The sequence below is a fragment of the Psammomys obesus genome, unplaced genomic scaffold, assembly GCF_907164565.1.
Source record: "Psammomys obesus unplaced genomic scaffold, mPsaObe1.curated_primary_1811, whole genome shotgun sequence".
NCBI classification, from domain to species: Eukaryota; Metazoa; Chordata; class Mammalia; order Rodentia; family Muridae; genus Psammomys; species Psammomys obesus.
In genome coordinates this window covers 4,935,247-4,952,527 of record NW_026590767.1, presented here as the reverse complement: position 1 = coordinate 4,952,527, position 17,281 = coordinate 4,935,247, and the positions used below count along the sequence as shown (strand labels likewise).

The window sequence follows — 17,281 nt, the reverse complement described above, 5'->3', positions numbered from 1 at the left end:
GTGGAGGCAGTACAACGAAGGTCGCCGCGGAGACCGCGGACCCCAGAGCGTCCCCTTTGGAGTCCCTCGGGACTAAGCGTCCTGTTGGCCTTCCACCTTGGAGGTCACGGTCCGGCTTTCTCTTCGTCCCTCCCTCTCCCCACCCTCCTCGTTCTCTCCCTGGGTGTCCCCCTTCGTGCGTAGTGGTTTGTCCCATCCGTTGGATTCCTTCCGCCGGCGCGTGGATGCCGGTGCGCGTGCGCAGCCAGCTGTGGCACAGGCGCCTCGGCTGTGAGGTACGAGCCCGGGGTCGCGGGCAGCCGGTTGAGGGTCCGGTGTCGGGTGTCTGTGCTCAGCGAGAGTCGTGCCCCGCGGCGTGCAGGTTGCCCTGCCCGCGAGGTAGGTGTCAGACTCGACTAAGAGAGGCCTGTGGACGTGCACGCAGATCTTAGCGATTCCTGACACCCCGAGGCAGGGTCCCGGTACAGCTGCCAACCAGGGACGGACCGACGCTGCTGGAGTCCGCACGGGAAGGTCCTCAAATCCAGACGGGCCGGCCCCCCGCCATCCCCCTAACAAAATTCTAAGTAGACGAGACGACCTTTGCACCTTCAGGCCCATGAATTGTTTTAAAAGAGTAGAACAGAAGGAAGGGGGTTGCGGCAAGTTAGCGAGTGTACCCCTTCTTTGCCACCACTCGTGGCTTAGCGAAGTACCGGTCCAAAGTTTCAGATCTATTTCAAAAGAAGTGAGATTTTTGCAAGAAATAACCTAATGATTAAAACCCGTATTGGATAAGTCAGGTCTACCAGTCAGATGTAGCTCTCAGTCTACCAATTTGCAGCTTCTTGTAAAGATTATTGAGAAAGAATCCACTAACTAGGGAAACCATTAACTATCTGGCACCAAACTCTGTGGTCCCCCTTTTTGTCTGTAAAATAACGGCAGCACATGAGGTATGTTAGAATCCCAAACCAGAGTGAGCTGCCTCTAGAAGTAATGAAGCCTTTGTCAGAGAAATTTAGAAAATGTGAATAACCCCGGTGGTCTTCATCAATAGGAGATAGTCAAGATACCAAGGCCCCCATTAGCCCAGAGTCCCCGTGATGGTATTCTGTGGGATCCAGGTGTCCTGGTTGTTTCTTGTGTGCCAGGCTATGCCATAGACAGTGAGAGCACCAGGACCCCACCTCTGATAGAGGAGGCTGCCTGAGGGTTTGTAATTGTCTGAAAACAGTCCTTATAATCCATCACAAGGCTAATAACAGAACTTGTCATGCAGACCTGTCACAAGGCTAACAGTAGAAAAAAATTAAAATTTAAAATATGTCAGTTGAATTGCACAGAGACTTGTGAACACTTCCCCCATGTCTTTATAGTTTTTTTGTTTTGTCGTTGGGTTTGCTTTGTTTTTTGAGACAAGGTTTCTCTGCATATCTCTGGCTGTCCTGGTACACTTCTTTGTAGATCTGGCTGGCCTTAAATTCATAGATTTCCACTTGCCTCTACCTCCTGAGTGCTGGGGTTAAAGGTTCTGGCCACCATGCCCTGCCTTATAGTTCTTTTGCATGGTAAAGTATGCACACTTAAGAGCATGGTTCTTGGCTTACGTTCATCCGTGCTGCTTCACAGCCATCATCACTATCCATCCTTTGGACTGTTCACACCTGGCAAAACTATTCATTAAACAGTTTGCCGTGTCAAGCCAGGAGATGGCTGCGTGGGTAAAATGCTTGATGTACCAGCACTTCCAGCACCCACATACTGTAACTGTAACCCGTGCTGGGGTGAGAGGTAGGGTGGAGACAGGTGGATCCTGGACTCAACCAGCCACCTAATCTAACCAATCAGTGAGCTTCAGTTTCAAAGAGAGACCTGTTCTCGAAAAATGAGATTAAGAGTGATAGAAGACAAGACCCTTCATCAGTAGGCACACATGCATAGACAAAGAACCGGTTCCCCAGTGACACTTTCCGTGGCCCCCTGGCAGTTATCTGTATGAAACTGATGAAAGACTTTAATTGGAATCACCATACTCATGCATCACAAATTCTTGCCTAAGACTACATGCTCTTCATTTTCAGTCATATATGCAGACTCCAGATTTACTTATGCATTATACCTATTAGACAGTGCCCCCATGAACATGAGTGTACAAATACCTCAGATCTTTGCTTTTGTTTTATTGGGATCTGCCTAGAAGTGCAATAGCATAATCATACAATTAACTAGTTTTAATTTTTTGAATAATTTCATTTTTGTAATTTGCAAAATTTTCACCAGGAGCCTATATTGCTTCAAGAGTGGACAAACGGAAGGGCCTCTTTGTGTCCTCAGATTAATTCCTGCTATCGAGTCCATGGTCAGAGTATAATTTAGAGGACCACCTGTAAATAGACAGCCCACCTGAGCTTTACTGCCAGCAGGGAACTTTGGAAGTGAACTGGTACCTTCTAGCTCACTCTGCCTCTTCAGCACAGCGTTTGTCTTAATGCTCAGCTGTTAGCCAGTGGTTAGGAGGACGAGCCCCAGGCTTTAGCTCTGGATTCTGATCCTATTTCCACCATTTATTCTGTTGACCTTGAGCAACCTAAGAAAGAGCCAGGGTCTCCCTGTAGGATGAAGAGAATGGCTGCTTTGCAGGCTTTAGTGAGGACTGTAAAATGCTTAGTCTACTGTGACAGATCTGTCAACCGGACTGGATCTTGAGCTACCCAGCCAGCTGGTTACCTAGTGTGCCGTGCTTCCAGAAGGGACTTGAATGTGAATCTGTAAGCTGAGTAAAGTGTGTCGCCCTCCCCAAAGCAAAGGGCCTTGTCTGTCTAATCTGTGGGCCTGCAGAGAAAGAATTGAAGGAAGTTTACCCTCTCCCTGTCCCTCTGCCACCTGGTGCCTCTGGGTTTTAGGCTCTCAGATTTGAACTAGAATCTATCCCGTCAGTCCTCATCACTTCAGACCTAACAGCCAAGAGAATTTTCAGGATAAAAATATGAGAAAGGGGACTGGAGAGAGGGCTTAGTGGTTAAAAGAGCACTGTTTGCTCTTCCAGAGGTCCTGAATTTAATTCCCAGCAATCACATGGTGGCTTACAACCATCCTTACTGGGATCTTACTGCCCCCTTCTGGTATGCAGATATACATACAGATAGCGCGCGCGCGCACACACACACACACACACACACATATATATATATATATATATATATAAAATACCTTTTTTAAAATGTGAAAAAGGAAAGCAGATTGTTTACATAGAACTAGCATTGGCTGTGAATAACGGGTAGGGCAGTGGCATCATGGCATGGGAACATCTGTGCATGGAAGGCATCTGTAAGAAGAGCTTGCTGCTTCTGGATTCCAGCTTGAGGTAGTCCAGAAAGTTTATAGGTAAAGCTTTTGGAGCTGGTAGCCTTTCAGATGTTGGCTTTTTTTACAGTTTGTTCACACTGTAGAAAAACACTTTAAATTTACCCAGCATCTTTGGAACTTGGGAAATGATTGCATTTCTTTAAAGAGATAGGAAGCTAACTCCTAGGAGTAAGGCCATTTACTGGGTTAAAAAAAAAAATCCAGAGCCCTCCTTGACCTTTCTACTTGAGCCATACCTGTTCTTTCATGGAGATACCCTGATTCCCTCCTGATGCACAAACATTTTTAGTCAGGGGTCAAATCCAAAGCCTGGTGCTTGTATAGATAGCATTGTCTGTTCCTCTGGTCTCTGCTGTTGTCATTCAGATTTCAATTCAGATGTCACCTCCCCAGAACAGTCTCCCTGGTGCCTGGGGAGGTAACTCTTACAGCCTGCAGAACCCTAGTTAATATCTCATCACCTCAGAGCATTTGTTAGTATCTGAAATTCTCATACAACCTCAAGTAAATCCGGGAGACTTGACTCTCATGAGGTAGCTTCCAGGCTCAGGAGATTTGGATTCACTGCCTGACAACTAGAAAGACAAGTGAGAGATTGACTTTATTATTTTTTAAAGCATTACTAAAATGTCCTCTGTAGAATCGGGGTCCTGTATGCCAGAGCCCAGGATCATGACAGGGACACAGGCAGGTTGAAGAGCAAGCAAGGCCACAGGATTACCTGTTCCCCACAGCATCATATTTTAACTTTTTAATCCCCACTCTTGTTGCTTGCATTGTGAGCCTGAGAAAAATTCATTCTTCAGCAGAAAATGCTAAGTTTTACTTGTAAATAAATTTCATACCAGATTCATACATATGTGTATATATGGGGGGGAGGGAGTATTAGAAGAAATTGTCTTTCATAACTGTGGGGCTGGCAAGGCAGATTGGAATCTGCTATACAAACCAACAAGGACAGGCCAGTGGGACACTCAGGCTGGGCCTCTGTTCAAGCTGAAGCTAGGTCTAGAGGTAGAATCTTCCTGCTTTGGGGAGCCTGCCACTGTTCTTGGTAATGCCTGTGGACTGATTGAGTCAGGCTCCCCAGATTATCCAGGGTGATCTCCATTCCTAAAAGTCCATCAGTGGTGGACTTGGTCATATCTCTTAAGTGCCTTCTGAGCAGCCCTTGGGTTAATATTTGTAAACAGGAAGAAACTAGCTGTGGATTGCTTTTTCATAGCTGTGGCTTGAGGACAGAAGAGAACAACTTAGAGGATGCGGTCATATGTGTTGGCTCATAGTTTCTGAGGTTAGACCATTATGGGGCTAAGGCTTGGTACTGAAGAGCAAGAAGTGTGGGCCTTCTTTGCTTCTTACTCCACGTAGGCCTCTCTAGGATGGTGCCACGGAGCATGTGCGAGGCAGGTCTGCCTTTTCAATCCTCTCTGGAAACACCCTCACAGAGACACCTGGGGTGTGCTTCACAAATCTCTTGAGCTCTTTTCAGTCCAATCAGGACTTAACTTATTGAGGCATAGTTGTACATGCCTGTTTTACTAGCACTTTGGAGGCTGATGCAGGAGGATTAACTTGAAATTCAAGGCCAACCTGGGCCACAGTTCCAGCCAGCCTGAGCTGTACTACAGTGTGCTATGTTATCTCCAAAAATACAAATTGAAGCACAGAGTAAAATAAAAAAAACATGAAGATTTACTATCATAAGCTTGGAAAACTGAAATGACACAGAGATGTGTAGTGTGACCACCATGGAGGGGTAGGGTCCCAATTTCTGGGTGAGACATTTTGAGAACTTCAAGAAGTGACAGGAACTATGCCATCTGTTTTCTTACCCACCCACCCCCATTTCTCCGACACTTGGACAGCAGCAATAACTAGAACATCCTTTCATAATTCTTATCCATTTAGCTGGATTCAGTTACTTAGATATAGAGCAACTTATTTTGAGCCAGATTTTCTAATGTTCTATGTCTGGGCTATTCCAGTCATCAGTGTAATTAGTAGTTACTTATGAACCATGGCTCTCGGAGCTCACCCATTTCCACTTCCAAGTGTCTTTTTTTGGTGTGTCTCAGCTAGATTTACTATGCAGGTCTTGCCTGGCATTTATTGTGAGACTACTGTGAGATTTTTAAAATGTCTCTCCTATAACCAGGAAGATAATGCTCAGAACACTTTTGGATAATAAGAAAATAAAAAAGAAGAATTATACTAACACCTACTCAGAAATAACTACTATTAATATTTTGGTGTGTATTTTCTCATATATTTGAACATAAAACCAAACTACTTATGTAACTATTCTTGCATGTTTCACTTAACATATTTGATTAGATAATCCACGTAATTGGGTCAATATTTTAATGATTTTCTAAAACCGACATCATAGTTTATGTAACCATTATCTCATTAGATAACTAATATTGTTTCCAGTTACTGGAAATTAGAGAGCTGACTAAGAAGGTTTGTTTGCTTCTTTGTTTGTTTGTTTGTTTGTTTTGAGACAGTTTTACTCTGTAGCCCTTGCCGGCCTGAAACTTGCTATGTAGACCAAGGTGGCCTGAGCTCACCTGCCTGTCCCTCCCAAGTGCTGGGATTAAAGGAGTATGCCATCGTAGCCAGCTTGGATTTTTATGGCAATCTTTGTGCATAGTTTTGATTGTTGTCCTGTGTACAAGTAAAATTACAGGAAGAAGATATGAATTATGTAAGTCTTTATGGATGTTTATGTACATGTTGATGAATTGTGTCCAGGTTGGTAGATCACCTCAGGAAACTTGGTAACATTTAATAAATATGGCTTGAGAGGTGGAAAAATCAATATAACTATTTCTTAAAGAACTTCTAAGCAGCATAAGTCTCTTTATTTTAAAAAGAAAATGTTTATTTGCTTCCTTTCTCAGTTATATATTTACCACCTCTAAATTAAGAGACTTATGTCTCTGTTACTGGTATGACATAGAACAGCATGATTCTGGTTAGCCACAGTCTGAGACACTTGATTTCACTAATGGCTCTTGCTTGCCTTTCTAGGCAGTATCTGCTTCTAACATGCTCTCCTTTGGCCTTATCAGTGACAGGGGTCTTGAGAAAGACCAAGCCCATTTAGCCCGTCACAGGCGATTGATTCCCTCATTCTGTTCCTCTCTCCTCTTCCAGCATTGCGGAGGAACTGTCTTTGAGATCTAATTAAGATCTGTTTCCTTGCTCTCTCCCAGTGTCTTTTATAAGGGCTGCCAGGCACAATGAAGGTTCTCCTACTGAAAGATGCCAAGGACGATGACAGTGGCCAGGATCCATATATCCAGGTGAGTAGCTGAGCCAGAATCCTTGGCCTCAACCGAACTTCCTTGCTAATGGAGTTTGGGGTGGGGATGCTGAAACTCAGTGAACTTGGTACATAGTTGACATGATGCTGGGCTCCCTCATTTTCAGGTAACAGTCAATGGTTAATGTGATGTCATGACCTTTCCTTATTTTTAATACAGCCCTGGCCAACCAAGAATGAAATTCTTTCATTTACAGGAGCTGGGATTGTATGGATTGGAAGCTACGCTGATTCCTGTTCTGTCATTTGAGTTTTTGTCTCTCCCCAGTTTGTCAGAAAAGGTAAGAATACCATGCTAGGGCTTGCTGTCTGTAGAATCCTTGACAGCCCAAGTCATGGGAATGTTTGCCTTGTTTTGCCACTGGACATGAACAGGAGGGCAGTACACGCTCCCTTGGTTGCAGGAGACTCCCTACAGGCTTCTCATCCTAAGCCTCTGTCTACTTCCTCGGGAAGCCATGCAGGGCACCAGCATGGCTCTCAGAGGTAGGGTCCGGTTAGTGCACAGAAGACCAGCAAGTGCTTCTGATTTTAGAGTGAGCTCTGGCATAGACTCAGCCCAGACACCTAGCTAGGAAGGCAGGAGGCAGGGTTGAATGCAAGCCCAGGGCTTCTGCCCACCACTTCGCTTTGCCCAGCAGGTTTGACAGATACTGCAGAGTCAGGCCTACTGAAGCCTCCAAGTACTTCAGACTGATGGTGGCCTGAGGTATGTTGAGTGTGCACAGTGCACATTTGGTACCTGGTACTGCAAAAAACAGATTCCGTATGGACACCTTCAGTAAAGTCAGGTATACTGCAGCTCAGTGCCTGGCTCAGAAGTGTTCTGCAAAGTATTGTGTTTGAAGTCCAGGCTTCGGCTAGGTTTTACCTCCTTCATAGTCTGGTTGTGTTATGGATGCACATCAAGTGTGCCTTCCTGCCTGCACCTTACTCTACTGATCTGTCCCATGAAGGGTCAGGTTACCCCTCTGCTCAGCTCCTCTCCTGAGGCTGTCTGTCTCTGATCTAGAAGGAACTTGTTGAGGGAAGGGCTGTGACGATGAAGGGGCTTACCCAAACCCTCGAATGTCTCCAGGCCCATAATCAGCACTCAGCAAGTGTCGGGTAGGTGGAGAGTTGGAGGGGTAGAAGTAGTTGCCTACTTCTTTGCAGAAATGTGGACCTCAGGATCGTAGCCCTTGGAGAAGCTGGGTCTAAGCTGACCTCTGCTGGTTTTGGTGCAGCTCTCTCATCCAGAAGGCTTTGGAGGACTCATTTTTACCAGCCCCAGAGCAGTGGAAGCAGTGAAGCTGTGTTTGGAGAAGGACAATAAAACTGAAGGTAAGAACCGGTCATGGTGGCACACGCCTTTGATCCCAGCACTCAGAAGGCAGAGGCAGGTGGATCTCTGTGAGTTTGAGGCCAGCTTAGTCTACAAAGTGAATCCAGGACAGCCAGAGCTCTATTACACAGAGAAACCTTGTCTTGAAAAACTAAAAACCACAACCAGAACAAAACAAAAAAACCTAAAGGTGAGGGTGGGTCTGTTCTGGATTCCACCAGACTCTTGTTTACTCTCATTTCTTTTCTGAGACACTTATCCAGAGGCAGCTACATGCCCAACAGAACTAAGTACCTGGGAGTGCTGGCTCACAGGTGACAGATGTGGCTGAGAGGATCTTCTTACTTGCCATTTAATTTATTTTGTTTTATCGCATTTATTATTATTTACTTACTTACTTATTGGGTGCATGCCATGATATGTGTGTAGAGATCAGAGGACAGTCCATAGGAATTGGTTCTCTCCTTCTACCTCATGGGCCCCAGGCATCAAACTCAGATTATCAGGCTTGGTGGCAAGCACCTTTACTTGCTGACCATCCCCCCAGCCCTCGATTGTCTTTTAAATGTTCACTTGAGTGTTGTGCCAACTTCTTCCTCTGAAAGTGGGGTAGGTGGCACTTTACTCAGTGGATGCTAAGAAAGTGTAGCAGTGGGGAGATGCTCATGGCCCTGCCTGGCCCTTGCAACATGCTGTTTCTTTCTCTCCATTACAGCGGTATGTAGTGACTCTACCCATTTTCTGACACCCAGACTGACTGGCTGCTTAGCTGACATTAATGGAGGACCCATTATACTTCAGAATGAATGCTGTGCACACCTCATTCCAGAGGTGTGCACAGTGCTGTGACCTCACTGTACAGTCAAAACAGGCTTGGGGAGTTCTTCCAGTGGAGAAGCAATTGGGAGATGGTTAATGCCGGGGCTTAGGAGTCTTGAAGGTCTGGATTCATGTCGCCATCCTGGAGCTGCAGGCTCCTAGATCTTCCTTCCCTTGGTGACCTGGCCATAGAATAAGCAACACAGCACCTAAACCATGGTGTTACTGTCTTTACTAGCTGAGACATGTCATATGTCCACTGTGTGCCAGGTGCTCTGATGCACACTGGCACACTGCATAGTCTGAGACCCATGGAGGGGTATCTAGAATGTTGCAAGGGACAGAGTGGGCAGTGAGGGGATGAGGGTGGTGATGCTGTCACTGATGTTGTCTCCTTACCCAAGTAGCTGGCTTGCTTTAGAGCCTGAGTGCCCTATCTCTTGCCGAAGAGAAGGCTGGGTCCTTAGAATGAAGAAGCGGGCCACCTTAGTGACATCCAGGTGGCTACTTTGTATGCATAGCTCATGTGTAATTTCATGTTTTTCAGCCTGGGAAAAGTCCCTGAAAGACAGATGGAATGCCAAGTCTGTGTACGTGGTTGGAAGTGCTACCGCTTCTCTAGGTAAGGAGTCACAGGAAGATGAAGGTTTGAATCCTAGGCTGGCTGGATGAGGTTTCATACTTAGACTATAAACAATCAGAAACCTATGAGCTGCTTATTTCTGGAATTTTCCATTTAGTATTTTCAGGCCATAGTTGACTAAGAGTAGCTGAAATGGAAGGAAGTGATATTACAAAACGGGGATAAGGGAGCCACACATGCCTACTGTGTTAAGGGCCAGCGTTACAGCAAGTCGTCCTGCATCAGCTCAGTTCCTGGGGACTCCAGGCTTCTCGACTCCCTTGTCCTGAGCAGAGTTTACACTTGCATGAGACATTTCCCTCAGGCTTGGTACATTTCTAATAATTCATGAAAAAAAAGTGCTATTGGTGTCCCCCTGAAGCTGTCATTGGTGGTAATATAGGTGCCAGTTGTTTGGCTCCTAAATGGAATGGCCAACATATCTCTTTCCTTTGGAAGCCTTATGTTCCTCTGCAGGTAGCAGTGCTGAGTGGTCCCTGCCTTCCTTCACATCCTCGGCAGGGTAGCTACATTTTCCCTTTCTAGAGAAGGCAAGGAGCGTTCATCTGTCTACTTCTTGTTCTCTTCAAGAAAAGGAGCTTGCAGGGCGTGGTAGCATACACCTTTAGTCCCAGCCAGCCCTTGGGAGGCAGAGGCAGGAGGAGCTTTGTAAGTTGGGGGCCAGCCTAGTCTATATAGAGTTCCAGTACTCCCACTGAGAAAAAGGCTGGGACCGCACCCTCCCTAAACTACCTGTGTCCATAATGCTATGGTTCCTTGTTGATTGTTGTGGGACCTTTCCTCTGCCCCCTCCATTCCAGTCTGGCCATATCAGCCCATTACCCCTTTCTGGATGGAAGCTGATCACATCTGCCTAATGAAATGAGGGTTCTCTAAAGAAATGCTTGCAAAACTTGGTGGCTCCCAAATGCTAACTGTCTGATAAGCAAATGCCAACAGTTAGCCTCATTATCACATGAGCCCCAAGACAGTTCTATAGGTGTGCTGTTTTTGGCTCATGTAGATAAGTTTTGTGGGCTTCAGAGAAGATAGTTAAGACAAAAAGCCCTGTCTAGGGAGGTGTGGCCAGGCACCCTCATCTCTGAAAGGAGAGCTGTGAGCTCAGCTCCCAGAGTATACTTCTCCGTGGGTGGGAAATGTTCTCTGTACATTTGCATTTAAAAATAATGCAGGAACAAAAGGGTTTCAGGAACTGTCAAAGGAATTCACCTCTTTGGCCTTTTCCAGTGAGTAAAATTGGCCTGGATGCAGAAGGAGCACACAGTGGAAACGCAGAAAAACTTGCTGAGTATATTTGCTCAAGTAAGTGAAGACCGCCCCACATGAAGTCCACCCTCCCCTACAAAACCTGCTCCCCGGCAAAGAACTAACTCCCATAAGGTTATCTTTGGTCAGCACATGGGCCAGCCCTAGGGGTTTGGATTTAGATGGTGGTTTCCCTTAAGCTACTTATAAGGTCCTAGACTTCTGGAAAATACAGAGAGATTTTTAGAGCACAGACTTGAGAAGGTTGAGCATGTGCCCTCCCCTGCATTGTGTCTCCTGTCCTCTTCCCTGTATGTGATCCAGCTGTAAACACAAGTACTTGCAGCCACACAGACTGAAGTAGACTCCTCTTGCTCTATGTCAGCAGAGGAAATCTGGAACTGCTCCCAAGGTCATCTGGTTTTAAACTTGTAGTGATCCTCCTGCATCTGACTCCTGCATGCCAGGATCATAGGCATACCCAGCTGGGTTTTGTTTGTTTCTTTGTTTGGGGGGGGGGTTTGTTTTGTTTTACTCTGGGTAGAGCGCTCTCAGGAAACACAGTTCATTAGATCCCTTAACACCAGAGTTCCATGTGAACATACAAAACAGTTTGTCTTTCGTGCCCATAGGGTATTCTCTTCCTGGGAAGGCAGCTGAGTTGTCTGACCACACGTGTGAACCCCACATTGCCTACCCGGCAGGTGCTGGCCAGACACGCCTCTGTCCTAAGGAAGCCCTGTACTGTTGTAGCCCAGCCTTAGGGATAAGTGATGGACTTGGGTCCTACACTTCCTACCCATCTAGGAATTGCAGTATAAAGAGATGAAGGGGAGACTCTTGAGCCATCCAGAAGCTTTTTATGTGCTTTTGCGGGGAGGAGTGCTGGAAAGTTGAGCTCTTTCACTTCCCATAGGAGCCTTAAGAGAAGCTTTAGCCCCTAACTTCCAGCACCTTCAGCCCACAGCTCTCAATGAGAAAGGCATAGGGGAGCCTCCTAGGCTAGAGTTGAGAGCATAGCACCTGCATGTGTCTTTTAAAATGTGTGCCTAGGAGTGGTACCTACAGCACTTCACTGGGAAGAGAACTCAGCAGGTACCTGTGATCTGTAGTTAATCATGTCCCAATCAGTTGTGCTCTTCTGTGTTGGTACCAATATTCACAGAGCAGTTTAATAAAACATCCGCCAGCATGTCACTGCTGCTCATACTTCAAACACGGATAGCCTGCAGCTATTGCTGTCACTTAGCTACTGCTTCCCAGAGTCGGTGCTAGCTGGGGACAGTTTCTTTCATTCTTCCTCTGATCTCAGTTGCCAGGGGTGTGTTCAGAGGGATCATCTTGGTTCAGGAAATATGTGACATTTGTGTACAACCAATGCCCATTACATTTCTTGATATGATATGGAAGAAATGGTTGGTTTTGTAAAATGCTTTGTGTTCAGTTGAGGAAGGTTTTTGCATCTGACAGCCCCTCAGTTTGGTTGGAAGGCTTTGTTGCAACATGTTGTTCTGTTAGTTGCAAAGTGCTCAGGCCTGAACCTGGCCTCAGGTCTCCACATATGGAGGTGGGTAGTGGGTACAGTGAGATTCAGGGCCATTGGAGCAGCATCCTGTCTTTTGTGACTTTTGAGCACTTGGTCAAGGGGCTACTGGCATGGCTGGGCAGATAGTAGGCAGGGAGCTTGTCTTTGTTGGAGGTGGCTACAGAGCCACTCCAAAGTGCCAGTTCCTTATTGTCTCCCGTGCACGTTCCTGGCTCACGAAGGCCCTCCTCCAGAGCTAGGAAATCTCAGCCCAGTGCCAGAGTCCTTATTCATTTAAGGTATGCATTTCAAATAGGGACTGTGAACCAGGGAGCCGCAGACTTCAAGCAGCAAATAGGACAGTGGTGCCTTGTTTCTGTGGCGTAGATTTCTAGGTTCTTTCCTCATATTCCCTCTTTAGTTGTTCATGGAACCCTTCAAGGTCAGCACAGTGGAGCAGTTGCTCTTCCTGGTCACAGGTGCCGGAACTGAGCTCTTAGAGCAAAGCTGAGCCTGGAGCCCCAGCTTCGCCCTCCTGGGAGCTGCCCTCCCTGTGCCTCTATACACAGGGTCACCCTTTCAGCTTTTACAAAGCCCTTACAATGTTGGTGGTATGTTCAGCACTACCTCTTCTCTTGAGAATTTACAAAGCTCTTAAAATGTCTGGTTGTGTGTTCACAGGGCCATCTTCAGCACTGCCTCTTCTCTTTCCCTGTGGAACTATCAAAGGAGATACTCTTCCCAAAATGCTCAAGGACAAAGGTGACTAGAATGAGCTAATGACATCCCCAGAGATGACTGTCCTGAGGTGCAGGAAGCATACATAATCGTGTATAGGCAGAGCTGGGATACAGTTGGGTCTCTTGATGCTAAGCCTTTCTTGAGAGCTGCCCTGAACCTGGCAGCATGACTGTGGGATTTATAGTGCAGCCAGGGTCAAAGCTGTATGGACAAACCCACACAAACATGAGAACCAATGGCATCTGTGAGTACCAATGAAGGCTGTGGTTTCTGGACATTTCTTTGCTAACTCAGCCTCCCTGACTGCACAGTGCTCTTCAAGCCACCCAGGGCTGGGCAGGGTCTTTTGCCCTCTAGTTGAGCTTTCTATTTGAGGAGCTGTTTTTCAGAGGTGTGTTGAAGATCCCCATCAGCTACATATTGCAGGGGGTGCAGAGGCCCCATCCTGTTCCCAGTAAAGTGAAGCCCAACTTCTGGTTTTGATTGTGCCCAGGGATCCCTATGGAAAGCATGCATGTCTATCAGACAATTCCACACCCTGGAATCCAAGGGAACTTGGAAAGCTACTACGAAAATCAGGTATGTCGGGTTTCCAGGAAGAGCAAGTCCTAGCAGGGCAGGCCCCAGGGGAGGAGCATGAGTTGGGGGCATGAGATTGCAGGTACTGAGATTCTCCTTGGGGTTCTGTCATTCCCAGGCATGTGACTGAGCAGATGGCTTTTCTGCAGCTCCATTTGTGTATCTGTGATGTGGGAATAGACCCATCCAGTGAAAGTTGCATAAGGATTAAAGGAGATAATTCATACAAAGCTGTTTGTGTAACATCTACATGCAGAGGCCTGAGATACACAGTGGCCTTTTGTTATGCCTTTGTTCTCCACTGTGAGGCTGAGCCCATTGTGGAGACTGAATGGGATTCGGAGACCTGAGGCAGGGGAGTGGAGAGCACTTCTTGAGTTAATGGCTACCTCCATTTCCATTCAGAAGTCACATCCCTCCCAGAACAGCTTCTACATACCACTTCTGTTCTGGGGGGTTCTATTGGGACAATCCAAGTGCAGAGAAACCCTGCAGACTGGCTGGTTGTTGTCTGCTTTGCCCCTAGCAGGTAGAAGTTGACAGAACCAACAAGACGACTGTTGATTACATCACGGCTGTTTAATTTTAGGAGCTGGGGGTTTCTCTGCTGCTGAGATTGGGCTCCAGGAAGTCTGTGACTTCTGGCCCAACAGACGAGGGCTGGCAGAGCAACCAGTGGGAACTGGCAGCCTCTCCAGTCTCAGCCTGCTTTATAAACGATTCCTTCAGACTGTGCCTTGGTGGGCTGAAAATGGCATGTAGCCAGCCTGGGGTTTCTGGGGTTGGAAGGGTTGATGTTGATGAACCAAGGAATGCTGTCTGGGGGCAAAGGCTAGATCTCATCTTTTCCTTCCCCATAGGGTATCCCAGCCAGCATCACTTTTTTCAGTCCCTCTGGCCTTAAATACAGCCTCGACTATATCCAGGCATTATCTGGTGGCAGCTTTGATCAGATTAAGGTATGTTATTCTGTGGACTTTGGCCTTTTAGTCCTTACTATATCTTGGAATTTGCATATTGAGCTAGATGCCTGTAGAGTTGGGGTGTGGAGGGGGGTACTGCTGCTTTGCTGGTGCTCTGCATATGTTGCCGATTTCTGGGCTGCTCTCATCCTAACTTGGGGATCATCCCCAAGTTTTTTGTCTTTATAGCCAACTATCTAGCCTTCCCTGCTTGGCATTGTCCTTGGTTGGATGACGACTCAGGTGAGGCCCTTCTGGCAGGGTTTGGTATAGGTATTGGTGCCTTCCCCTCCTTTGCTCCCTGTTGAACTTGTTGAAATGGCTCTCTAGTCTACACATGTCTGTCCCTTTGTTTTTACTTAAAGGGTTTGCACCCATACTTTCAGGGACTGAATTTATTAGGAGTCTTCAAAGTACACAACCCTTGTGGTACTTGTGGTACCTGCAACAGAAGTAAGTGCCCTTGACCAGACTCCACTAGAACTGAAGAGAAGGTACAAAGTTTGGCGTGGAACCCTGGGACAGTAGGTTCTATCTCCACTCCCGAGAGCTCACTACAGTCAAGTGACTCCCATACTTTGGCCTATCACAGTCTGCATGTCCTACCTGGACATCCAGACTGTTTTTCCAATTTCAAGGTGGCATGTTAGGTGTAGAGCAGCTGAAAAGGAAGGTCCAATCAGGGTTGGAACTCAGAAAAGTGAATGCCAGGGTGTGGGCCATGGTGATACATAGCCATGGTCCTATCAGTTGCCAGACAGTGGTCAAAGTTCTTGCAGTCATAGCTTATGCTATCTGGTTGTGGGGATCCAGCAGCCAGCAGGAAGGGGGTGATCGTCTTCCTTATAGGGAGGAAACTGAGCACAGAGAGGTTCCATACCTTGCCAGCATCAGATAGTGCATTACTGGAAGGACAGCTTTATGAGGGTTACTGGGAGAGGGAAGTGGCACCTGAGTCCTGCAGTCAGTGTTGAAGAGATGCTCAGCATGGCCACTGATCAAGTGAGCACTTAGGCACAGGCGAAGTTTAGCAGCAGTGCCAATGCTGCTCGTGTGTCTGTTTGTGGACCTCGCGGATGAAGTGCCAGGACAGCTTGCAGATGGAAACACGCCTGAGAACTCACCTGGGCTGACCATGCTGGTCTGCCTTAATAAGAACTCATACTGCTCTAACCTTACTCTGTCCTCATCCCAAGATAACCCAAGTCAGAGCAAAATGGACATTGGGAATTTCAACTCAGGATTCTTCTTCTGTCTAGACTTATGCAGCAGCTGGGGCATAATGAAGGTGCCCATCTTAAATCTGTACCATTCATTTCTGTAACCCATGGGTTCTTGGCATCCCCTTCATCCTACTGCCATTGCTGAGTGCACCATGCACCAGTAGTTAAAGATGTCACCGGGGCCTTTGGGCCCCACAGCTGCCAGGAAAGAAAGTTTCAGGGCCAACATTGTCACAGGAACTGGGTTATTCCAGAGCTAGAAAGCCAATACAAATTAATAGGAGTCATTCTTCATCACTGGGACTTAGTGCCAGCCCACATGGGTAATTTTGATGCTGACAGAGGACAGAGTCCTGGGACCCATGCATTGGGTGGCTTGGCATTCTTGTTCCAGCTCTGTGCCAGATTGGACAGTGGCCTTCTGCCCTCTGTAGGCGCCTTTGTGAGACTTGACATTATTACAGAACTATTTAAAATGCAGGGGGTCACAGAAGGTTAAGGGGTACCTTCTGACCTGTGTTTGTGACATGAGATGATAGTGAGATCCTGACTGAGGGCTCTGTGCAGACTCTGAAGTCTTCATATCAGGTGGCACTGTTATTTATGTTAAACATCATGAAGGAATGATGTCTGGTGTCCAGATGACGCCTGTACACAGATGACGCCGTTGCTGTAGTGCTCAGGCTGTCTCTTGTGTCTCTCACTTGCAGCTTGTAGCCATTGGCCCCAGTACAACTCGTGCTATGGCTGCCAAGGGCCTGCCTGTGAGCTGCACAGCAGAGAGCCCCACCCCACAAGCCCTGGCTGCTGGTATCAGGAAAGTACTGCAGCCAAACAACTGCTGCTGAGGTCTGCACTGAGCCATCTCCTTCCCTGTACATGGGACAGCTTGCTGCTGCCTCTTGAATGGAGAGGGACTCTGGAGAAGCTGCCTGTGAGCATGTCACTGTGCTCCATGGAGTCCAGCTTGGAAGCTAGGCCATGTTCACTGGCCACTGGACCCTGGGAGAAGAACTTCCTGTGCTTAGAAAGAAGGAAATGAAACCAACCACAATGTGACTCGCGCTTGCTGCCCACTTTTTTAAACAATTATATTTATGTGTATGGATGTCTTGTCTGCTTGTATATCTGTGTGCCCTGTGCATGCCTGGTGCCTGCAGAGGCAAGGAGAGAGTGTCACATCCCTTAGAACTGCAGTTAGAGACAGCTGTGAGCCGCCATCTGGCTACTGGGAATGGAAGCCAGGTCCTCTGGAAGAACAAGTGCTCTCAACCACTGATCCATCTCTCTAGTCCACTATTACCATTAGTGATTCATGGTGCAAAGCTGTGTTCTAGGGCAACATACATGGTCTCTCTGATGCTGACCTGGTAAGAATTATTAAATTGATTTATTCACTATACAAAAAAAATAAAATAGGGCTTGAGAGATGGCTCTGAGGTTCAGAGTACTGGCTGCTCTTCTAGAGTTCCTGAGTTCAATTCCCAGCAACCACATGGTGGCTCGCAACCATCTGTAATGAGATCTGGTGCCCTCTTCTG

At 47.0% G+C, this 17,281-nt stretch overlaps 1 protein-coding gene across 2 annotated transcripts; it reads left to right on the top strand.

Annotated features, from left to right (window-relative positions):
* Window positions 1–6: 6 nt before the first annotated feature.
* Uros (uroporphyrinogen III synthase) lies at window positions 7–16,848 on the top strand. Of its 2 annotated transcripts, none has more exons than XM_055608937.1 (10): window positions 7–275; window positions 6,570–6,659; window positions 6,877–6,960; window positions 7,906–8,002; window positions 9,370–9,444; window positions 10,693–10,767; window positions 12,917–12,997; window positions 13,470–13,555; window positions 14,416–14,514; window positions 16,451–16,848. In XM_055608937.1, exons 2-10 carry the CDS (start codon window positions 6,597–6,599, stop codon window positions 16,586–16,588), a joined length of 798 nt encoding a protein of 265 aa, XP_055464912.1. In that variant the 5' UTR covers window positions 7–275; window positions 6,570–6,596; the 3' UTR covers window positions 16,589–16,848. The 2 variants fall into 2 exon arrangements, with proteins under 2 accessions (XP_055464912.1, XP_055464911.1); XM_055608936.1 differs by lacking the exon at window positions 7–275 and adding an exon at window positions 282–378.
* Window positions 16,849–17,281: the final 433 nt, after the last annotated feature.